The sequence below is a fragment of the Chelonoidis abingdonii genome, chromosome 2 (assembly GCF_003597395.2).
Source record: "Chelonoidis abingdonii isolate Lonesome George chromosome 2, CheloAbing_2.0, whole genome shotgun sequence".
In the NCBI taxonomy this organism is placed as follows: Eukaryota; Metazoa; Chordata; order Testudines; family Testudinidae; genus Chelonoidis; species Chelonoidis abingdonii.
The window spans coordinates 219,389,749-219,414,772 of record NC_133770.1 but is presented as its reverse complement, the minus strand read 5'-3'; the positions used below and the strand labels follow the sequence as shown (position 1 = coordinate 219,414,772).

Here is a 25,024-nt window from a genome sequence, read left to right as displayed (position 1 = left end):
GGGGATCAGGGCCTGTCCCATCCCTAAGCTAAGTCCCATCCAGGACTACCACTAGTACTCAACTACACTAAGAGAACTAAAGAACTAACAACTATAAACAGTGAAGTTTGCAATTAGCAGTTGAGAAGAGTAAGCTTGCTGAGGCAAGGAGAAGTTCCAGCACTGTCACTGGGGTAAGAAGGAACTGAGGATGGAGGGGACTAGCAGCATCCCTTATTCTGCAGCATATGCATGCCGCTCCAGAGGGTGCCAAAGTTGGTCCCCTACAGCTACCACTGAGGGGAAAATCTTTAGGCACCAAGCCATGTGATGAGCGCACACACCTACAATGGTATGGACATGAGCAAGCACTGGAAGAACCACCTCTCCTTCTGCACATAGCCCCCATGACTTCTGTTGTCCCACAACTCCCCTGATTTGCCCCAGGCCAGTCAGACTGCTAGGAGAGCTGAATCGGTTCTACTGCAGCTGGGAGTTCTGGTCTGTTCTCATTGCTCCTCTGCCCTTGGGGAAAGAAGCAGACCCCAACCACTTTGGTATTTTTGGTAAAAAGCAGTATCTTAAATGTTAGGTAGAAGTCAATGAGTAAGCAGTGCAGATGTGCTTCCTGTGGGAAATAATAAGCAACATCCTATCTCCTGCACTAGCTGAACTTCTCAAAGGGCTTCAAAGCAGAAGCCATGTCACTGCCAGTTAAGTTTGCCTGAGAGGTGGTGTGTGGGAGAGGTAAGTTTTTTGAAAGTTCCCATCTACCACAAAGTAAACTCAAATTAAGTTTTTTATACTCACACACAGAATCATTAACTTTGTGTAGTTAAAGACTAGAGGGAAGGAGTGAAGGTTTTTTGGTTTTGGCCACTGGCAAAATTTCCACCATTAACTAACGAATGTTCAGGAAGCACATTGCATACATAGTGCCTTTTATCAAAGGAGCTCAAAGTATTACATTATATTATCTGCAGGGCCTCGGGACACTGCACCCACAGTACTAGACCTGTAAGTTTAATAGGGGCGGATGTGTTCTCATTTTTGTTGTATGCTTGAAAATGGGGAAAAGGGCAGCAAGAGGCACACCCCATGCACTTCATCACACACCACCTCCCCCAATCCATGCCAACATTAGCCAGCAGCTTGTGGCTGAACATGCATAATAGTAACTGCAGCCAACCTTAATTTGAATTTTAAATCCCAATATCTGACCAAGGGAGTATTGTCAACTGGTCCAGGAAGCTGCTGCTGGCAGTTGTACTGGGTCGCCTGGTGCTGATTAATGCAGGGGCAGCAATAGCAAATACTTACAGTCATGAGACTGTGTTAGAGATAAGATTGGCTATAACAACCAGGTGCAATATGCTTATGCCTTGCTATGTGGTGGCAGTTTCCTGTTCTGTTTTGTGGTACAACCAGCTACTCATGCTGACAGAAAGAGATTGGTGGTAGGAATGGCAGCAGAGAATGAAAGTGAGGCATGAGCAGGCCCAAAGCTAGTCCTCCATCGATGCCTATAGCTGTGTCTTTCCTATATTGAAGCAGGAGACAACGCATATCCAAACCTGCAGCACCTGTGCTGACTCCTGCATGTGTCAAAGCCAAAAAAGCCGGGTGTGGGCTCAGCTGATAATGCAAACTATCCCTTAACAAGGGCTTGTTACATGTGTTGGCAAAGATTGCAAGGTTCACAATGGAAAAAACGTGGGCACCTATGCTACAGCTGAACAGGTGGAGCACAGACAGGCTGCTGCATGCAGGAACTTGCAGTAGAGAAAGCAGGGCCTTGGGGAGCAGAAATTTGATAAGGCCAGCCGATGGGTGTCTTTGGCCCTATGTGTACATGTTACAGTTGGAAGGAAGCCACTTTCTCCCCCTGGAATCTAGCTGGTAAGAGTTGCTGGTAAAATGACTGAACACTAGCAGCAAATACACCTGTGTGAAGGGCTGGGGCCTGTCAGAGCTCAAATGCAAAACCAGCCATGACTGAACACTACAGCAGGCAGTGGGAGTTGATTTACTGGCCCTTTCCTGTGGAGTGGAGGATGCATCAGTAAGTAGATGGCAGATACAACTTCCACCAGGGAAATGTCTGGGCAGATGCTGCCATCTAAAAGTATACTGCCAGTTGTTGCAAACTCACAAAACACTGAAGAACTTGCTGGAGTGCTCAGCAGGGAAAGGCAATTCATTGATGGAACATGGGTCTGGTGCTGCAAGGAGCCCCGCACTGCTTTTCAAAGGGGCTTAGGTAAATATGGAGGTTTCCAAGGGGCTTGGGCGGGGGGAGTAACAGCTGGCCCCACCATGGACAGGCAACTGCAGGAAAACTCAAGTAGTGACAAACCTGTTGCAGAAATGGCCAGCTATCCATCAGCTGCTACAACCCTGGACCCAGGCTAGGCCTTGTATAATGATAGGTACTGCAGGTCCCTTGTTTTGCATGCTCTTAGAGCCTGAAGCCAATGTGTTCATAATGACCAACCAATGCTGTGACCAGGTCAGCCTTGTTGATTCAGCCCATTGTTCTGACAGTGGGGCAGGCACACCATGGTGCTGCAGGAGCAGGTTGTGCTGTTGAAAGGCCCCATTAGTTAGTGCCCCAGCCAGAGCATTCTACGGGTGGCCCAAAGTGCCTCTTTAACCCTGCACAGTCCCTGCTGGCTAGTGGGCGAGAGCAGGGAGCAGAGTCTTGTGCCTAAGCTCCTGCACTGGGCGAGTGCAGAGCTGGTTTTAATTCCTGGCTCTAGCACAGCCATTGTGTGTGACTGTGGGTGAGAGATTTAATCTTGCTGTGAACCTTGAGGATGAGTGAGTAATGCGCTTCCCATCCCCAGCAGGTAGGGGTGGTTTGAGAACAAGGATGGAGGAATGAGACTCAAAGGGTTCTTTTGGGGTGGGGCACCGCCTGTGACCATCTCCCAGTGAGGCACTGCTGGGTGAGGGCTCTGGCTACAGTAGGGGTGGTGGCCTTGTTAGACAATGTAGTCTCACAGCATCCCTTGGGCTACCTCAGTGATACAGAATGTTAGTCTTCTGCTCTTCAATGGCAAAGCTAAATATTTTCTTGTGTATGATTTTGCAAATGAGACTGACTGTCCCTTCAAGCCCTCCCTCTGCTTTCCCCAGAGGCAAGCAGGCATGTTTACAGGCTACTGCTGCCTCTGGCTGTGGGCGTATGTAATTACTTAGCTTTTGATGTAACCTATTTACTTGCAGGCCAGCTTGATGCTTGCTCCCTGAGGCCAGGAGATGCCCACACCCATTTGTTATGCTGAAGTAGTAGGCGTTTAACGCCAGTCTGGCACTAACACCTCCTACTTAGAACAGCTGTGCATTAGTCACCACACCACAACTGCTTTGCCTAGCAATTGTGTATAGGCACAAAGCCAAGGAGCCCTACCTATGGACCAGCATCTCCCCAGCCCCCCCGAGGTAGGTGCTATACAACCATAATAAAAAAGCCAGTCACTGCCCCGGAGACCTTACACTCTAAATAAAAGACAAACACTGGCTACAGCCGCTATGCTGGGGGAATACCAGCAGCTGCGGCCTTTCCTCTTTCACAGGACCTCTGGCATCTGTGAGGCAGAAATTGTAATGTGCCTCAGCTAGACTTAATGTGGACCTATTCATAGGCTTAGAAGGGAGCTCTAGTCCAGTCCCCTGCACTCATGGTAGGACTAAGTATTATCAAGTGTCAGATCTTCCCTGACAGGGGTTTGTCTAACCTGCTCTTAAAAGCCTCACTGACAGAGATTCCACAATGGCCCTTGGCAATTTATTCCAGGGCTTAACCACCCTGACAGTTATAAAAATTTTCCTAATGGCCAATCTAAATCTCCCTTGCTGCTATTTAAGCCCACCCACCGCCTCTTGTTCTAGCCTCAGAAGTTAAGGAGAACATTTTTTCTCCCTACTCCTTGGAACAACCGTTTATGTACTTGAAAACTGTTATGTCTCCCCCTCAGTCTCTCTTTGCCAGACTAAACAAACTCAGTGTATTCAATCTTCCCTTCTAGGTCATGTTTTCTAGCCCATTAATCATTTTTGTGGCTCCTCTCTGGACTTTCTTCAGTTTGTTCACAGCTTTCCTGAAATGTGGCACCCAGAACTAGCCTCAATACTCCAGATGAGGCCTAACTAGCATAGAATAGAGCAGAAGAATTACTTCTCATGTCCTGCTTGCCACACACCTGCTAATACATTCCAAAATGTTGCTTGCTTTTTTATGCACCAGCATTGACGCATATTTGGTTTGTGATTCCTCTCCCCCACCCCACCCCTTTCCACAGTACTCCTCCTTAGGCACTCACTTCCCATTTTGTATTTGTGCACCTGACAGGGTATCGCTACACTGCAGTAACAGCAGAGCATCTCAAACCCTGAGGCTTGTGGAGCTCACAGGAGGTGCTTGGGCTGGTTCCTCGACTCTGAACGCCAAGCAGCTGCACTGCTTGTTTTAGCTCAGCAGCCTTGGAAACAGAGTTTCAACCCTATCAGTAGACGCCTAAGACTCACCACCAGGGATTTATTATTATTGGGGTGCAGTCATAGCTGTAGCCACCAAGCTTTGCCCAGTCTTAGTCTCCCAGTGCAGCCAGACCAACAATCACTTGAGCATGAGTGGCTGCTAGGGCAGTTGTGTTATAACTGCAGCCACGTGTCAGTCTCACCCCTTGCTCCATCTGGCTGCTGTACCATGGCTCTGGGTATAGGGCTGGGGTGTGACCTGGATTTCCTCCTCCCTCAGCAAAGTATGGTATAAATCAAAGGCAGGCAACCTATAGCATGTGTGCCAGTGGCAACCCATGAGCTGATTTTCAGTGGCAATCACACTTCCTGGGTCCTGGCCACCACGCTGGAGGACTCTGCATATTAATTTAATTTTAAATGAAGCTTATTGAAAAGTTTTAAAACCTTATTTACTTTACATACAATAGTTTAGTTATATATTATAGACTTATGGAGACTTTCTAAAAACATTAATGTGTTACAGGCACACAAAACCTTAAATCAGAGTGAATAAATGGAAGACTTGGCACACCACTTCTGAAAGGTTGCTGACCCCTGGTATAAATGCATAGGTCCAAGAACAGCTGCTGGTGCTTATCTTCCTCTTGCTCTAACCTGGTGCAGTCCGTGAGGTTTTTCCCATTCCACATGTGCTGTTTCCTCATTAGGTGCTGGCTCCACCCCACAGTAACAGTTGCCTTATTAACACTGTAGGTCTCACTGCAGGCTGGTGGGCGCAGGAGCACATTGGCTTCCTTTTTGAGGAAAAGCTGGGGAATTAAGGGAGCATTCCCACATGGTGGCAAGAGCACTGCATACCTTATACTCTCCCCCTGGGGGAATGGGAACACTGAGGGGAGCTCTACCTGTGGCAGGTAGTTTGCCTAGAGCTGTTAAATGGCCACAGCTGTACAGGCTGGGAGGTGGCCCTTGTTCCATATGAACAATGGTAATGGTCATCGCTATGATAATTGCATGTATATGAAAGGGTGTGAGATACAATTGGGGGTGTTACACAGTGCAGAAATGGGTCATGCTTATCTAGGAAGCAGTGAATCACTAGCAAACAAGGGCAAGAACTTCAGAAGGATTTCTTATAGCATTGCAGGGTGAAGTACAGGGTTGCCTGTTGGAGACCACACCCTTGGGAAAGGGATTTTTTGGAATTCTTTAATGTAGAGGGAGATAGCTCCCATGAAGCATCTTAACTTGTACTCAAGAGACAGTAGGTGCTATTCAGATAGAAGGGCAGCAGCACTACTTCCACCCGCTTACAACTTTCAGCTGCTGGGGGTGAGGAAGAGGCTTTGAACAGAGATCTTCCATGTGGAGGAGGGCTCTAACCCCTAACCTCTGGGACAGGCTGAAGCAGAGCTCCTTCAGTCTCTTCTTGAAGCTGTTCCACGGTGTCTTGGCAACTGGACCAGGCACACTGAGCCCCAGCTGTCCCACCTCCCCCAGGCATGCAGATCCACATCCTATGCACTGAACTACAGCATCACTCACTAGAGCACCCAGCATAAATATTTAAATAGTCAGGCTGCAATGAAAAGGAGCAAGATACCCAAGCCCCCTCATAACCTTTAGCCCAGGGGCTAGCACATAGCCCTGTGATGTCAGAGATCCGGGTTTAACTCCCACCTCTGCCTCACATGAGCACCAATTTAAAACTCAGCGTTCACCTTTCTTCAGTCAGTGTCCTGGCCCCTGTGCTATAGGGTATGCAGGGACAGGCTTCTCTCACTCTACTCTTGGGGCTGTTCCACAATATATAAAATATTAATAGAACCAGGGAGACTTAAGTTTAGGTCTCCCACCTCCCAGGGGAGGGCTCTAAGCCTTGGCCTAGAGTTCTCCTCTCACCCCCTCCCTATTTAATTATTTATAGACAGTAGAACAGCTGCAACTGCTGAGATTCAGAGAACTGTCTCTGCATCCTCCATAGCTCTGCGCTGATAGCATCCAAGGCCCTGCTCCTCATTAGGCAAAGAGGGAACTTGAGCCCCCTAAACCACTCCACTTCCTCCCTGAAGAAGCCAACTTGATGTCAGGCCTGGTGGGTCTTCTCCTCTCAGAGTGCAGAGGAAAGGGAGACTCGAGTTTTATGCCATTCAGCTAGGAATAAATCAGCTGCATACAGACCTGCATGTAGTACTGTCAAACCCCCATTTGATTGAGTCACATGATTTTTAACTCCTGCTGTAGTCAGTCTCACTCTGGAGAAGCTATAACCCTCCTACATATTTCAACCCTGCCTAGGGGAAACCCCCACTGTCTATTCTTCCCTAAGAAGTAGGGAAGGCAGCCAGTCAATCAGGGCTGTTGCAGGAACCAAGCAGCACTCACCCATGCCTCAAGCAGAAAGGAGGCAAGAACCCAGCACTGCTAGTGTTGCTGCCACCTCACCCTGCACCACAGAAGGGGCAAACTAGTGTAGTTATCCTCCCAGGCCTGGGAGAGGAATGTAGAATGCCCAGGTGTGCAGTGGGGAAGACCTGGGGTTAGAGGTGGCACAAAAATAAATAGTTTCAGAATTTTGGGAGTGGGGAAGAAGCAAGCAGCATTTTATACACATCTAATCTGATCACATTTTGATTCCAGCAAGAGCCTCTGCTGCAAGAGCCAAAAATCTTACTCCAGAAATTCTGGAGAGTTGGCCACATTCATTGACTGAGGGATGCAAAAGAGAAATTTAAAAATCAAGGGTGACCCTACACTGGAATCTTAAAAAATCTCATGGATAATAGGACATTTTTGAGATTAGCCATTTTGAACATTTGGGGTTAGCAACATGGCAGTTCAGGGTTCTCCCTCTATCTTCCCAGAAACCAAAATGTCCTTTCAAACCTTTCACACCTGCTAGGTAACAGGGCCATCCTTACACATCAAAAGCAAGGTTAGGCAAGAGTATCTTAACTGGCCCTAGGCATCCCATGACACAGAAGTCCCAGTGCCTGTAACCCAACCTCTGGGGTGTAGCCATCAACTGAGAGTTCTAATGACAAAGATCTCCAAGCTGGAGGTTATGAACTTGAAACACCAGTCATGCCATGAGCAGGTATAAACAAGCAGTTTCCAATCAGTGGAAACTAGAAAGTGTCCTCATCTCTGGCTGCTACAGGAAATGGCACTATTAGTTTTTCAATGTGATACTATAAAACTGATTCTGCCAGTTTACATCTACACCAGACCTTAGCCCCTCTCTTCCTCTGCTGCTTTCTCAGTGGGAACAGTAGTGTCCAACCTTTTCAGCTGAACAACCAAATATATATTTTTTCATAAAGGAGATGGAGTATATTCTTTGATCAGAGTAGAGGTTGTGCTCTGCTTGTCCAGTTGCACCACTCAGATGACAGAAAGGAAGGGGAAACCTGCTGCACATCCCCAGTGAGCCTTCACCTACCTATGCCCAGGGCATTTTCCCTGCCTTAGAAAGGATTGCAAAACTCAAACCTGCCCTGCAGCTATTCTAGGCTAATTACATCTTACTCATACTGGGTATCCTGGTTTCATACCAGGACCCACCTGGAGAAAGATTAGAAATTATGATTGGACTTCAGCAGCTGCAAAAAAAGGCTCTGGAGTGGACTGGTCAAACACTCGAGAAGATCCCTTTCAGAACATCCTTCCCAACCTCTCCACTCTACAGAACAGGGGTTTACACTGCTTTTAGGTTAGTACACAACTAAAGTTCAAAGGAAGCTAGATATGGACATGTTGCAGCTGCAGGTCTTCTGCCTACCCTCCTTCCTCTGCATTAGAAAGCTATAGTCACACTGTGCCTGGATCAGACAACACAGAGCCATGGGGTCGGGGGGAGAAAATGAGAGCTCATCCTTGCTCCTGACACTAAAAACACAGTAGAACCTCAGCGTCATGACCACCTGGGGAATGGAGGTTGTTCGTAACTCTGAACAAAATGTTACAGTGGTTCTTTCAAAAGCTGACAACTGGACATTGGCTTAATACAGCTTTGAAACTTTACTATGCCAAAGAAAAATGCTGCTTTTAACCATCTTAATTTAAATGGAGCAAGCACAGAAAGTTTCCTTACCTTGTCAAATTTTTTTTCTTCAACTTTCCCTTTTTTTTAGTAGTTTACGTTTAACACAGTACTGTACTGTATTTCCCCCCTCTTTTTTCCCCCCTTTTGTTTCTGCTGCCTGTGGTGTTCTGGTTCCAAATGAGGTGTGTGGCTGATTGGTCAGTTTGTAACTGAGGTTCTACTGCTGACTTCAAGTGATCCAGTGGGACATGGAGGAGCATCACCAAGATGCAGATTCATACTCTTGGTGTTCCTCTGGCACTAATTTAGGGTGGGACAAGGGAGAGGGTGAACAACAACAGATTTTTGAAAAAATTAAAGAATCATGTAGGAATGAATTAGATTGGATTGAACCTGAGGTGGACTGAAAGTGAAGTTTTCATGCATTTCTTCCTCTGATGGAGAATACCAACGAGTCTGTTCAATTAAATATTTAACCTGCAAATTAGTCTGAAAGAATTCTAGAAGACACATAGTGGTGCCAGAATGCAAGAGAACATACACCTCTACCCTGATATAACACAAATTCGGATATAACTTGGTAAAGCAGTGCTCTGGGGGGGTGGGGCTGCACACTTTGGAAGATCAAAGCAAGTTTGATAGAACGCAGCTTCAGCTATAATGCAGTAAGATTTTTTGGCTCCTGAGGACAGTGTTATATCAGGGTAGAGGTGTACTTCAATAAAATCAAAGTGACTTGAGACAGGGCAAAGAGCAGCTCTCGTGAACTATTTTCCTTCCTTAGAATTATGCCTTTACTTTTACTACCTTCCTTGACAATTCCAAAATGATCTTTTGTTTTTCAAAAAGCATCTCTCTTCCCTGCACAATTCAGCACACTGTAGCAGTAACAACTCAGCTGAACTGCTTTTATAAGTTACCCTCTCCCCAACCAATCACTATTCACAAGGTGTCAAAGGATTAAATGTATTAAAACACAATCTCACACAGCTCTATGGGAATTCTTCCCCTTTCTCTATCTTCTCCCTATTCTTATTGGCAAGATTATTAGTTTCCACACTTGGGAATGGCTATAATTCAGTAATTGCACCAGAGATGATATTTCTTCTAGAAAGGTTCTCTCTCTCTCTCACACACACCTCTTATAAAATACACAGCCCCTTCCAATTTGTGGGAATACAAGTAAGGAACCTATACAAACAACTAATTATTAAGGCTGTCACACCAAACAACTCAAAACATAACTGACAGATTTTGGGAAGTAAACCAATATGAATTGGCTTTCAGTTACCGAGAAATAGATGATATATCAGATTCACTCCAAACAGATTTAACTGTTGTGTAAGTCAATGTGCAGGAACTGTACCTGTTTAAAGAGGAAGGTGAACTGTTTGTAATGCACACCTGGGTACATGACAAATCTAAGTACTAGAAATGAACGGCACTGTACTCTCTAAATGTTGCAATCATGCCATGACCTGGACAATGTTTAAGGGGTCCATTATATGGACATAATTCACTTAAAGATATTATAACCTGTGCATATTTTAGTCAATTAACTCCAAACATATGAAGTATATATTAACTCCAGCATTGAGTTAGTAAACTGGTCACCCATAAGCATCAACATCCTTCATAATAATAAACTGCGAAAGATTAGAGAAAATTACCCTGAGTTGCATCTCTTTCAGGTATAAAAGGAAGTCTTACAAAAAATACAAGAAAAGGTTACTGATATAGGCCATGGTAAGGATGTTGAGCTCCCTGCCCGAAATGCATATATTTAAATCATTTAAGGCTGATCCAAAACCTACTGAAGACAACGGAGAGACCCATTGGCTACAGTGGGTTTTATATCAGGACCTTAAATTCCCATGTGTTTCTACTTTATGAAGGAAATATTACAGACACCAAGAATAAAAAAATAAAAAATTAAAGTCTGTTCTGATTAGAAAAGCTTCTGCTCTTCATTAAATATATTAATCTAGCACGGCTATGGCTTTATATTCTGGAGGTAAACAAATATTTTAAATTTCAATTCTAATTTTTGAGGCTATTTCTATTAGGGAGTTCCTTGCTGATTGTTCCTAATTTTTGTATAAATGGGCATATGTTTAGCCAATCAAAATATTTAAAATAAAGCAAACCACAGCTTCCTGCACATATAACTATGATGCTGATTACCATGACTAAGAGATAACTGCACCTCTTCTTATTCATTTCTGAATCACCAATTTTCAAAACCACTGAAGATTGCGTATTTCCTAGCATGAGATGGAGTCAAGTTACCCACTATTATTTTTAATAAAATAATTGCTTTAATGCAGTATTTAAAATAATTTTAAACATCTGGTCAATAAGATACAGTACACAAATATGGAAAAATGCTGCACTTTACATAAAAAGTAAAGCTAAGCATTTAATTATACAAAACAATTTTGCCTGATGCCATCAATATCTTGCAAACTACAGCTTCATTGTCAAAGTACTGCTTTTTACATATATGCTATATGTACACAAATAATTTACAGCAATTTACTAGCTTTGTTCACTATTGTCCCAAAACAAAAACATGACTGATTCGAAACATACTGTATTTGGTAAGGGTCTGCAGTGGTCCTAGTGACTGAGGATGTGGTTACATTTCTTTTTTTCACTTTAGCATGGCAAATAACTGTAGGAAGCCTTTTCCTTAAATTTCAGCAGGAAGGCATTCAATACACAGCTCCTGCCTTCCCTACTAGTTGTATCAGACAGACATGCCATACAGTGCTCTGCCATAGGGTATGCGATGCAGTAGGAGGAAGGGACTTTCCCTTCTCCAACAAGGCAGCTTTCACTGGATCGTCAAATGCAGAAAAGAAACTATTCCAACAGCATTAAGAAACTGGAGTCACCTTCACTGAGTGGGAATTACGCAACTGGCTAAACCATTCAGTTTACATTTTTGAGACAATCCCCAGATCATTAATATATTCTGCACATCTTTGCTGTAGTACCTGCGTCACATCAGTTAAATTTACATTCTCAATAAAGCAACGAAAGGACTATTTTCTGACTGTATAGTCCTAGAATGTTTAACATTTTAAATGGCTTTCTGCAGAAAAGGCTAATGCAGGCTGCTTTTGACTGTTCAATTTTTTGTTCAAGGTTTAGTTGAACTTACTGCTAGTTTAGATGACTAGCAAAGGAAAACAGACCAAATCTAGTTTCCCGTTCCTTTTTAGGCTCCTTTTCTTATTTTGGTCTTTCACTAGCTAGCTCCAGGTTTCCTTAACACTGAAGCTCATGCTATCTAAACTATAGGATGTGAACCTCATGACAGGACCTTTTGCATTTATACTCACATTCCTCTTGGCTGAGTCTTCCTTTGGGGGCAATAAAGAAAGGCGAGCTTACTTCACATCCCTTTGCTTGCTCCCTCATTCCTTGAAAACTGGCTTTTAGGAATAGTTATAGCAACTAATTCCAAAACAAGGAAATGTAAAGAAATGCTGATACACTAGCATGTTGATAGATTGCTGGCTCATGATTAGATACATTCATCAGGCTGTGTAGTGCCTTGAAATGTCTCTTCCTAAATAAGGTTGGATTAGAGGAAGGCTTTACACATAGAACAGATGTTGTAGACTTTGGAGTACTGAAGCAAGTGACAGAGATAACTTGGTACACATCTTAAATCTTTAGTCTGCAAGAGTTAAATGCATGCAGGTGGATTGAGTACTTGTGTGCTCAGTGTCTTCACTGTTTTACAGATTGGTTTAACCTGAATATGATTTATTTTTAAAAAACCCTCCAGGTGCTAAATTAGGTATTTAATACAAATGTGTATCTGTAAACAAAAGTTATCCTTATAATGGATTATTTCCCACAAACTAGAATTTCAGGACAGTGCAGCAATGCTTCAGTGTTTTCTTTGGCAGTAGACAGCAAGAAATGAAATGCAAGATTTGAATCATCACTTCAGAAGAGCACGGTACAAGGCTAGAGAACGCTTCATCTCCCTCTCTTGTTCCATGCAGAATATCAAGTCCCTGAGACAGACACGTGTTATTCTTGGACGAAACAACTGTTTTGTAAGACTAAAACCAGGTGATCCAGAAGCAACTGCACTGCCATTCAAGCCCTAAACAGATGGGGAGAAGAAAGAAAGAAAGAAAGTTAAAATGAATTATTTTTCAAAATACATGTCTCTTTATTCTCAATGGGCTAGACTACTGAAGTCATGTAAAGGCAGACAAAATCTAGCATGTTGATGTTCAGCTTTATGTATGTTTTTGTGAGAGAGAAACCTGCAATCCAGAAATCCCATTTCTACATAACCTATGACTTAATTTATTTTTTGCAATTTAATTACTATCTGTCATTTTAGTTGGTTATTTCAACAATTGGAAGAAAATATATCACACTAAACCACTATGATTAATTGCATTTTCACTACAGATACAGATCAGTGAATGCTCGTACAGACAAAAACCATGCTGAAAGCCACCTAATTATACAATAGCAGAGTTGAGGAAAACTGAATTTTCGGTTTGCGAGAAACTGATGTTTTGGTCTAATCGGGATCAAAACTAAGTTTAACATCTGCTGTAAACCAAAGATTCCATTTGGGGGGGGGGGGGGAGAACAGGCTGAAACAGTGTTTCCAAAAACAACAAGAACCTTCCTTCCCCCCAGTTCCCTGACAGCAGGAGTGAAATTAAGGTGTTTGTCAGTTTCACTGTTGATCACCACTGAACAGCAGCTGATTTCCAATGCAGGGAAACTGGAAACACAAGGTCCCTTGAAGCTTCAGGATCCCTGGACCTATCAGCATGGCTGGACTGCCAAAGACCATGCAAGTCCAGGCTTCTTAGCATCCCTGCCAGTCAGAGTTCTGTCAGAAAGAACCTTGTCTGTGATTCAACAAAATTCCATCAAACCTGAACCATGTTTGTAAAACATTTTCTGTTTTGTCAGAAAATTTCCAAACTGCTGTACACAAAAGAATGGGTACGTATGGCAGAGAGTACCGTAGGAATACACTATTTTGGGTAAAGATATAGGTTACATCTTCATTCCTACCCATAACCACTCTTATGCTTCAGATGTTGATCTCCTCACAAAAACAGCTGTGTCTGAGAATGGACTCAACTATTAACACATGGTAAACATGGCAAAGAGGAACTGGGACAGTCTAACCATTCACGTACAGTCATCTGTCTAAAAGTGTTTAAAAATAATCCAGGAGATTTTATCGTTCAAGACAAAACACACACACAGCCAGAGTATCTAAATGCTGGGAAGGCATTCCTTGAACATGCAGTCTATCCATCTGCTAGTCAGCAGGTTTATCTGGATATGAAAATCCAATTAGAGAGGAAGATGACGACTAGCTGTCATACATTCAGGGTGTTAGCAGGAGCATATGTATGCAGCCACCCTCCATTTTGAAATGACCAGAGATTAATTAATAGAAAAAAAGGAAGATTATTATGAGCTGCACAATTGACTGGCTACTTATCTTGGAGCCAATCTATACTATACAGCCAGTCTCTTATCACTACTGCAGGCTTCTTGGTAATGAATGCAATTTGTACAAATACAAGCGCTCAGACTAACTTCAACCAGGCGATGCCTACCAGCATCAATTCCACTTGGAGGTGGTGTTACTTGGATGCAATTTTAACTATTGTCAATTCTTATCCTAACAGTCTCTGTGAAACTTCAGCAAAATTGGGCTTTATCACCTTGGCTTAAAAAAAACAACACTGATTAAAAACATACATTAGAAACAAAAGCCAGTAAAGGACAGTCCACAGCAATGAATCAGATATTTATGCCATAAGGAGAGACTTCACATTAAAGAGCATTTAAATTTATAAAGCTAAGATATCTAGTGAAAGTGCCTTTTAATATATTAGACAATGATTTGCAGAAAATTAAGCAGTATTTCTTACTAGCAATATGCACAGAATTAAGCATTGTTTCATTTGTTTTACAGTCACTTCTATTAAAAACTATCAAATGCCACAATTTGAAACTTTCAGTTTGTTAAATGGCTTGGAACAAATGTGCATGTGGGGAAGACTGCTGGCCACGTAGCATAAAGAGGGCATTGCTGGCCTGGTAAGACACAAAAGGGTCACAGTTCAAGTTTGTCATATGACAACCCTGAAGGATCCAGGAAAAGAGAGAGAGAGCTCTGCAGTGCAGCTGCCAGCACAGAGTTGAAAAGGAGGTCAATCCAACAGGATGCAGCAGAAGGCTCAAGGCAATGTTATAAATGAAACAAACCCTCAGGGATTTTCAGTAACCCAACAGCAATGTCCTTTATAATTCAAAGAACTTCATGGAGGTGAAAATACTCTCTCTAGATGTGAAGACTTACCTTTAAAAAAATAAACACACATCCTCTCAATCTAATTCACTCCCTTGGAAAAACGGGGCACACATCTCAAATCCCCAACCTCTGTTTGGGAGCTTAAGGAAGCAGGAGCGCCAACCCGTCCGGGTTCAAGGAGTTTTGTTTTTATCTTTTTGAAGACACTTATAAATTTAGTTTATTCTTAAAGTCTGGAGTCCTTGGAAATCATATCTAGTGCACTCTGCAACTTGGAAATTTCATTACGAAAGAATGTAATCAGACAAAAACAAGCTCATACTAGACTGTAGTCTATTAAGCCAGTAAATTCACACTTCCAACTTCATTAGACAGCTGTCATCTATTATACAAATTTTTTATTGATAAGCTATTTGAGTACAAAATTCTGATGGGCCTTTCAACTGGCTGCTGAACATACTCAAAGCAACAGCCATTAGGTTCTACAAAATCACTTCTGGAAAGTTCAGGCTACTGCATGTTTATTTGAAAAGAAACAGATCGAAGTCCAGATTTTTTAAAAGGTAATTAGGCATTGTGGCACTCAGCATTGCGATGCCCAACTGATTTAGGAGCCTAAATCTCATTTTCAAATGGGATTTAGACAGTTTAAATCCTGTTGATTGCCAATGAGATTTTGGGTCTTAAGTGATTAAATACCTTTACAAATATGGGCTTAAGTCATATTTAGTCTGTTACTGTGCTTTAACAGGCAATCTGGGTCAGGCCACTCACATATCTGAAGAGGTAACTGTTGGTGCTGCAAAAGGAACGAATCTGGTTGGAATGACACCTAACAGAATGCTGCTTTGAGGCTACAGCACATAGAAACCTCCTTTAAAGTACAAGTTAACTGCAGAGCACATACTAGCAAAACCTCAGATATGCATCATTCCCGTTCCCTCTTGGTTTGTCCTTCCCCACCCAGCAATTTTTTATCCTTTCATATTTTGTTTTAAACCGGGGAGCAATGGAAGTGATTGTACTGACACTTCTTACCTCTAAGAGTATTGCTTTAAAAGCAAAACATCTTTCTGAGGTACCAAAAATACAAACCAGTATCTGCACTTACAAGTTCGTGCTCACACTGTGCAGTGAGAAGAGCTAATTGCAGCAGATGTCTGCATCTGTCAAGAACAAAAGAAAACTGGCACAATTCGCTGCTAATGCCAAAGTCTGGGAGTCAAGACGACTTGGATTTTTGACAGTTAGGGCCATATCTGTAGGTGACACTCTAGTGAAAGTGCTCTCCTGGCAGTTACACTGCAGAAAGTCCTCTACTGCTGCTCTGTGAGTGAAAAGATTAAGATGCCTCTTGTCAGGATTGGTATGAGCCCTGCTGGACCCTGGGTGACAGTTACTGACCAACCCTCCTTCCTGGTCTTTCCGCTCCCAACCCTAGATGCCTGCACACCAGCTCCCACCTCTGCTTAGTGGAACTTACCTGCAAATGGGTAAGGCGTATCAGCCCTGCAGGCACCAGCCTGAACTCCATCCTGGAGTCTGCATTCATAATAGTTTTCAAACAGGAAGGAATGTGTCCTCTTCCCTCTATACTCCCTCCCCTCACTCTAGAAATGGTATGTATGTCATGCTAAGGTACTTAGCCAAACAGAGCAATTTAAAAAGAGGATATAAATCCCTTCTATGGGGAATTCCTGTCTATCATTTATATTACAGTAACAGCTCTAACTAAAGTCAGGGTGCCAATCTACTAGGCTCCACACATGCACAGTGAAAGACTAAGCTCTTCGGAGAAAGGCCTATGACAACAAGGTGGGAGAGGAAGCAGAGGTATAGACCAGTGAAGTGACTGCCCAAAGTCAAAGCAGGTCAGTGGCAGAACCAAAGATTTCCGACTCCCAGGCCAGTGCCCTAACTAGCAAACCAAGCCTCTCTCTTTTCTGAGAAAATGTTTTAGAAGACATGTTATTGGAAGAATTGTATCAATGCGAATCAAAAATGGCTCAGCAGTATCCACAGAGTGGACTGAATTCCCCTGGATTGTGGGAAATACAGGCTTCTTTCCCTTCAAAAGAGCTTTTAATCAATGCAAATGTGATTTCATACAAAATATAAAGCGATATGTACCCACTGCATATGGACAACAACTTTTTCCACAATTACGGTTTCAGCTAAATCTATTGACAATTTCTCTCCCCAACATAGTAAAAAGGTGGGATGCTTAAAGTGAATGAGAGTCACAAGCAAGGCCAGCTAAACGACTGCCCTTCCCTCCCACTCAAAGCATTTGCATTTTTACCAATGCAAAGCACAAATGAAGAGATTACACATATGACTAGATAACTCAAGTGAAGAGAGGTGTGAGACAGAATGAGGAAGCACCAGGCAGTCTGAACAGATGAAGAAGCAGGCTTTGAAATGAGTTAGTGGAATAAAGTTAAGAAAACCTGTTATGAGTTCAAACTCAAACAAAAACAAAAAAAGCAAGCAAAACAAACTCACTCACTCCTCTAAATTGAAGATAGAGCCTAACAAAAGAAGATCCCTGCAGCAGATCCATTGGGGGTAAAGGATACCCAGTTCCCTATGCAGAGGGCCTGAGCACCAGACAGGGCAGAGCAGTGTTTTCAAAACCCCAAACCATTTCTCAGCTCCACGTCTGTGGCAGAATTAACACTCGAAGCAATAGGTTGTGGACTGCAACTATGGAGAACTTGGTAACACAGACATGTTCTGGCTTTTCCCATAGATGGGCCCCTGATGTTCTCTATACTGGGGTGGCAGAGGGGGAAAGGGGCACAGGACTGTCTGGCCTCATAGCTTTTGAGGATTTCACAAGAATCTCAAACCTTAGGGCAGCTTTGATGTTACCTTACAGGAACTCTCCAACTGCTAATCTGAAAATTGCGTGAGTGGGAGAGAGACCCCATCAAAATACCTACTGGGATAGGCAACGGATAGACATGTGGCCATACCCAGATGTTGGAAACAATTCTAGCGTGAGGTATCGAAACCAGAGGAAGATAGACAGACATAAGCTAGCAGATCCAAGAGAGTGCATTAGTCTCCACAAGGCAGTTATAATTAGAAAATTACCACATTACTTCTACTACCATATCCTGTATGTAAGAGTTTGTTAAAGAATTATGGCTCTTTATGGAACTTATAGGAAAACTGGAGCAGCACTGCCTGTATCCAGATAGAAGGAAACAACACAATCAGTGACCAGCTTAGTCTTTGGGTACGTCTGCAGTACAAAATTAATTCAAACTTATTTTATTCGAATTTTTGGAAGCGATTTTATACATTTGGTGTTGCATGTCCCCACTAAAGCGCGTGAATTTGGCAGAGTGCGTCCACAATACTGAAGCTAGCATCGAATGTTAGAACAGTGCACTGTGGTAGCTATCCCACAGTTCCTGCAGTCTCTGCCACCCGTTGGAATTGTGGGTTAAGCTTCCAGTGCATGATGGGGCGCAAACACTCTCGTGGGTGTTTCTGGGTGTGTGCCGTCACTCGTTCCTCCCTCCGTGAAAGCTATGGCAGACGCCATACTACCAGCAGATGGTGCTGCACAGTGCACCGCCTGTCTCTTGGTACTATGAATCCACCTTGCATGTCCTCTCCTCCTTCTATTTACTCTTTCATCTAACCATTTCCTGCCTTTTTTCAGCTACCATGACAGAGCCGCACAGCTTTCGCTGCTTTTTCCATGTTGTCTGTACTGGGCTCCCGCGGAAGCTACAGAAGGCAACAATTCCCTGCCATTTTTCAGCCATTGTGAACAGAGCCACACAGCTTCCACTGGAAACTCTGATTACGTTTCTGCCGCAAACTCTGCTCTCGCAGCTCTAACGAGCTTCCCAACTCAGTGAAAGCTACAGAAGACAACCATTTACTGCCTTTTATCAGCCATCTTGAAACGAACAGCTTGTCATTTCTCGCCATAGCACAGCCAGCATGGAGCCAGCTCAGATCTCCGCTGCAGTTTTGACCATTGTAAATACCTCACGTGTAATCCAGCACTATGTGCAGTACCTGCACAACCGGGCGAGGAAGTGACAACGCTATTACTATACTGAGGAGGACATGGACACAGACATTCCTAGAAGCACAGCATGTGGAAATTGGGAGATCATGGTGGCATTGGGCCTGGTTCATGACGTGGAATGCTGATTCCGGGCCTGGGAAACAAGCATAGACTGGTGGGACTGCATAGTGTTGCAAGTCTGGAATGATTCCCAGTGACTGCGAAACTTTCATATGCATAGGGCCACTTTCATGGAACTTTGTGACTTGCTGTCCCCTGCCCTGAAGCGCAAAGACACCAAAATGAGAGGAGCCCTCACCATTGAGAAGCGAGTGGCCATAGCACTATGGAAGCTTGCAATGCCCGACAGCTACCAGTCGGTCAGGAATCAGTTTGGAATGCGTAAATCTACTGTGGGGGCTGCAGTGCTGCAAGTAGCCAATGCAATCGTTGAGCAGCTGCTATCAAGGGTAGTGACTCTGAAAAATGTGAAGACCATTGTGGATGGCTTTAATGCACTGGGGTTCTCTAACTGCGGCAGGGCGACAGAAGGAACACATATCCCTATCTTGGCCTCGGCACACCGGGGCAGCCAGTACAAAAAACGCAAGGAGTACTGTTCCATGGTGCTGCAAGCACTGGTGGATCACAAGAGACGTTTCACCGACATCAGTGTGGGATGGCCAGGAAAGATGCATCTTCAGAAACTCTGGTCTGTTTGAACAGCCACAGGAAAGGATTTACTTCCCAGACCAGAAAATTATTGTTGGGGATGTTGAAATGTCTATAGTTATCTTCAGGGATCCAGCCTACCCCTTAATGCCATGGCTCATGAAGCCATACGCAGGCACCCTGGACAGTAGTAAGGAGCAGTTCAACTATAGGCTGAGCAAGTGCAGAATGGTGGTAGAATGTACTTTTGGACATCTGAAAGCGCGCTGGCGCAGTTTACTGACTCGGTCAGATCTCAGAACAACCAATATTCCAATTGTAATTGCTGCTTGTTGTGTGCTCCACAATCTGAGAGAGTAAGGGGGAGATGTTTATGGCGGGGTGAGAGGTTGAGGCAACTTGCCTGGTGGCCAATTTCACACAGCCAGACAACAGAGCGATTAGAAGAGCGCAGCAGGGCGTGCTGCACATCAGAGAAGTTTTGAAAGCCAGTTTCATGACTGGCCAGGGTAAGGTGTGACAGTTGTGTTTGTTTCTCCTGAAGTTACCTGCCCCCTATTATTTTTTATATCTATATCTAAAATGAAAGAAAATAAAATCTAAATTATGTAACAAATAATAAAGAACAGTTTTTAAACAACACATTGAGAGAAATCAGAAGGCAGACTGGGGGACGGAGGGGGTAAGGACAAGTTGAGAAACCAAATCAAAAGTTCACATATGCCAGCTTTCTGCTGCTTGGGCTATCCTCTGGGGCTGAGTGCACCAGTCCCTGTAGCCTATGGAACTTGGAGGAGGGAGGACGGTTATACAGAATCTGCAGCAGGAGTCTGTGGTCTTACTGCCTTTCACGCATTAGATCCGACATACAGCGAAGCATGTCAGTTTGCTCCCCCATGAGCTTGACCATAGCGTCCTGCTTGCTCTCATCGCGTGCCTCCCTCCTCTGTGTTCCTGTAATGCTTTACAGGACTCTGCAATTGTTTGCCTCCACGCATTCAGCTGGGCCCTATCAGTGCGGGAGGATTGCATGAGCTCAGCAAATGTCTTCCTGAGTGTGTTTTTTCTGCCTTCTAATCTGGACCAGCCTCTGGGACAGAGTAGATAGGGGCCACGTTGAAACATTTGCACCTGCGGGAGGAGAAGGAGGGAGGGTAGTATATTAAAATATACATTTCAGAGAAAAAAGGAGACACTTTGGTATGAGTAAGCCATCACACACAGCCAGGCAACAGAATTCAGATTGCAGGCAGCCTAGGGGCACGCGGGGTTCTGCTTCTTCTACATTAATTTCTATGTTTTCAAACTGCTGGGACCCCTTTCCTATACGGAGCAATGCCTGGTGGGTCTGCCATAAAGGAGAGTCTGCGGGCTCTCTGGGATGATCACTTCACACAACCTCCAACCCCACCCACCATGTGGCTCTGATGAGGCTCTGAGCAGGGATGAGCCCTTTAAAACTATATGCTAAACAGCCCAGCGTGGCTGGGTTTCCCCCCACCCCCCACCGTGTGGCTCCGATCAGGCTCTCACTCACCAGAAGTACCTTCTCCAGGATCATGGTCTGGGAGTCCACATTGGGAGTGGGGCGAGGCTATTGGCTCCAGCATTAAGCATAGTTCCTGGCTAGGTGGAAAACGGATTCCCCACCTATGCACTGTCCTCTTCGTCCTCTTCGTCCTCCAATTACTCTTCCTCCTCACAGGTGTCCACGGACAGTAGTGGAGTAGTGGTGGCATCACCCCCCATAATTGCATGGAGCTCACGGTAGAAGCTGAATGTATGGTGCTGTGACCCAGAGCGCCTGTTCACCTCCCTGGCTTTTTGGTATGCTTGCCTGAGCTCCCTGATTTTTGTATGACACTGCTCTGTGTCCCTGGAGTAGCCTCTTTCTGTCATAGCCCTGGAGACTTTAGCGTACGTATTGGCGTTTCTTTTTTTGGAACGTAGTCCTGCCATAACAGACTCGTCTCCCCAACATGCGATGAGATCCAGTACCTCCCATTTGGACCATGCTGGAGTTTGTCTGCGAATCCGGGACTGCGTGATCTGTTGTGATGGTGGACTCTGCATGATCACCTGTGATGGTGGACTGTGCTGACGGTCACCTGTGCTGATGGTGACCGAACAGGAAATGAAATTCAAAAGTTCACGGGGCTTTTCCTGCCCACCTGGCTAGTGCATCAGAGTTGAGTGTGTCATCCAGAGCGGTCACAAGGGAGCAGTCTAGGAGAGCTCCCAGAGGCCAACAACATTGAATTGTGTCCACAATAGCTTTAACCCAGGATTGCTATCTCAATTTAAGCACTACTCCACTTGCCGAGGTGGAACAGAAATCGATGTAAAGAGCGCTTTAAATCAAAAAAGCCGGTTTGGTCATGTGGACGGAATCATTTTTTTTTCAAATTAACTCAGCTAATTCTGAAACAGACTAGTGTATACCAGGCCTTAATGACCATAGTCAGAGAATTGTAGGACTGGAAGGGACCTCAATAGGTCATCTAGTCCAGTCCCCTGCATTCAAGACAGGTCTAAGTAATAACTAGCCCATTCCTGAAAGGTGTTTGTCTAACCTGTTCTTAACAACCTTCAGTGACAGATTCCACAACTTCCCTAGGCAATTTGTTCAAGTCCTTTACTACCCTGACAGTTAGGAATTTGTCCTAACATCTAACTTAAATCTCCTTTGCTGCAATTTTAAGACGATCGCTTCTTGTCCTATCCTCAGAGGCTGAGTACAATTTTTCACCCTCCTCCTTGTAACAACCTTTTATGTACTTGAAAACTTATGTCCCCCCTCAGTCTTGTGTTCTCCAGACTAAACAAACCCAATTTTTTCAATCTTTCTTCATAAGTCATGTTTTCTAGACTTCTAATTTTTGTTGCTCCTCTTGACTCCCTCCAATTTGCCCACATCTTTCCTGAAATACGGCACTCAGAACTAGACACAATATTCCAACTGAGGCCTTACCAGAACACAGTAGAGTGGAAGAATTATTGTGTGTTTTGCAGACCACACTCCTCCTGATACATCCCAGAATTATTTTTGCTTTTTTGGGGAACATTGTTACACTGGTGACAAATTTAGCTTGTGATCCACTATAACCCCCATATCCCTTTTCTGAAGTCCTCCTTCCTAGACAGTTGTTTCCCATTTTGTATGTGTTCCATTGATTATTTCTTCCTAAGTGGAATAAAACAGTTACCTTTCCTGTAACTGGTGTTCTTTGAGATGTGTTGCTCACGTCTATTCCACAATAGATGTGCATGCTCGCCATGTGCACTGTGTCGGAAATTTTTCCCCTAGCAGTACCCATAGGGGAGCACCCCAGCGACCCCTGGAATGGTGCCTTGATGGTGCGGTATAAAGGGCGCTATGCATTCCCCCCACCCTCAGTTCCTTCTTGCCAGACAACTCCAACAGAGGGGAAGGAGGGCGGGATGTGGAATAGACATGAACAGCATCTCTCGAAGAACACCAGTTATGGAAAAGGTAACTCTTCTTCTTCAAGTGATTGCTCACATGTATTCCACAATAGGTGATTCCAAGCTGTATCTGTTGGAGGTAGGTAGGAGTTCAAACTCTCGGGACAGAGTACAGCCCTGCCAAACCCAGAGTTCTCCCTGGTCTGGGAAATGATCGCATAATGTTAGGTGAACGTGTGAACTGAAGACTATGTGGCAGCCTTACAAGTGTCCTGGATGGGGACATGGGCCAAAAAAGCAGCTGACAAGGCCTGCGCCCTAGTTGAGTGTACCTTCACAGTTGGTGGTGGAGGGATTCCCGCCAGGTCATAACAGGTACGGATGCACAAGGTGATCCAGTTGGAGGGCCCAAGTGGAGACTGGTCTACCTTTCATGCGCTCGGCTGAGGCGATGAACAGTTGCGAGGACTTTCTGAATGGTTTAGTCCGCTCCAGGTAAATAGCCAGAGCCTGTATCACATCCAGCACATGGAGGTAGCGCTCCTAACTGGACACTTGGGACTTAGGGCAGAGGACCGGCAGAAAAGTGTCCTGACCCATGTGATAGACAGAGACCACCTTTGGGAGGAACCAAGGGTGTCGGCGGAGCTGGACCTTATCTTTATGAAACACTGTGTACAGGGGCTCAGAGGTCAGGGGCCCGAGTTCCAAGACCCGCCTAGCCAACGTGATCACAACCAGGAAGGCCACCTTCCACCGGGGCCCGAACCTGCTCTCAGTAGCCCTGCCTGGGCCATCAGAAGGACCCGGGCCTTGTCCTCTGTCTTTTCCAGGACCTTGCCAATCAGCAGGAACGGGGAAAAGGCATAGAGAAACTGGCTTGACCAGGCCAGGAGGATAGCGCCTCAACCCAGCTCCTCCCCGCCGAGCAGAACCAGGGACTGTGACAATTCTGAAGGGTCACGAACAGGTCCACCCGGGGAGTTCCCCACACTTGGAAAAGTCTGTGCACCACTTCTGGGTGTAGAGACCACTCATGCTGAGAGGAGAAGTCCCTACTCAAGCGATCTGCCCGCGAGTTCTGGGCACCCGGTAGATGTAAGGCCTGTAGGCAGATGTCTTGGGCTATACAAAAGTCCCACAGCCTGAGGGCTTCGTGGCAGAGGATTGGGTTCTGCCTTGCCTGTTGATGTAGAACACTGAGGCCATGCTGTCCATGAGGACCCTGACCACTCGGCCCTCCAGGTGCGAACGGAAGGCCATGCACACCAGCCGTGCTGCCCTGAGCTCCTTAACATTTATGTGGAGGGTCAGATCCTGGGCTGACCACAAACCTTGGGTCTTAATGTCCCCCCACGCCAGATCCAATGCATCGGACACCAGTTCCAGCGATGGGGCCCTGCCCCTGAACAGGACCCGTTGGAGTCTATTTCTCAGGGAGGACCACCACCGTAGGGAGGTGATCACTAGCTCGGGCACCATGTGCACTTTGTCCATCCTGTCCCTGGCCTGGAGAACTCCGAGGCCAACCAGAGCTGGAGGGGCCTCATCCTGAGTCTGGCATGAGGGACCACATATGTGCACGCCGACATGTGACCCAATAGCTGGAGGCACACTCTGGCTGTTGTCACCAGAAACTTTGTGACCATGTTGATGAGCCCCTTCAGGGCCTTGAACCTGTCTGGTGGGAGGGAGGCTCTGGCCGACGAGGCGTCCAGAACGCCCCAATAAACTCTGTGTTGTACCGGGACTAACATGGACTTGGTGTTGTTTACCAACAGGCCCAAAGTCATGCATGTGGACAGAAGGCGCGCCACATGATCCTGCATTTGTGACCAGGAGTTGCCCTTGACCAACCAGTCGTCCACATAGGGGAAGATCTGGATCCCCCACAATGCCTGAGATGGGCTGCTACTACCGACATTCATTTTGTAAATATCCTGGGGGCAGTGGACAGGCCAAACAGGACCGTAAATTGGTAGTGCTCTTGCCCCACCATGAAACGGAGGAAGCATCTGTGCCCTTGAATATATGAATGTGGAAGTACGCGTCCTGCAGA

At 45.0% G+C, this 25,024-nt stretch overlaps 1 protein-coding gene across 1 annotated transcript in view; it reads right to left on the bottom strand.

Moving 5' to 3' along the window:
* Positions 1-10,863: 10,863 nt before the first annotated feature.
* The window catches only part of TAF4B (TATA-box binding protein associated factor 4b), a 127,470-nt gene continuing 113,309 nt past the window's right edge, over positions 10,864-25,024 (bottom strand). The window contains exon 15 of the mRNA XM_032799054.2: positions 10,864-12,635. Coding sequence (XP_032654945.1) covers positions 12,468-12,635 — 168 coding nt within the window. The 3' untranslated portion in view covers positions 10,864-12,467. The remainder of the gene's footprint in view (positions 12,636-25,024) is intronic.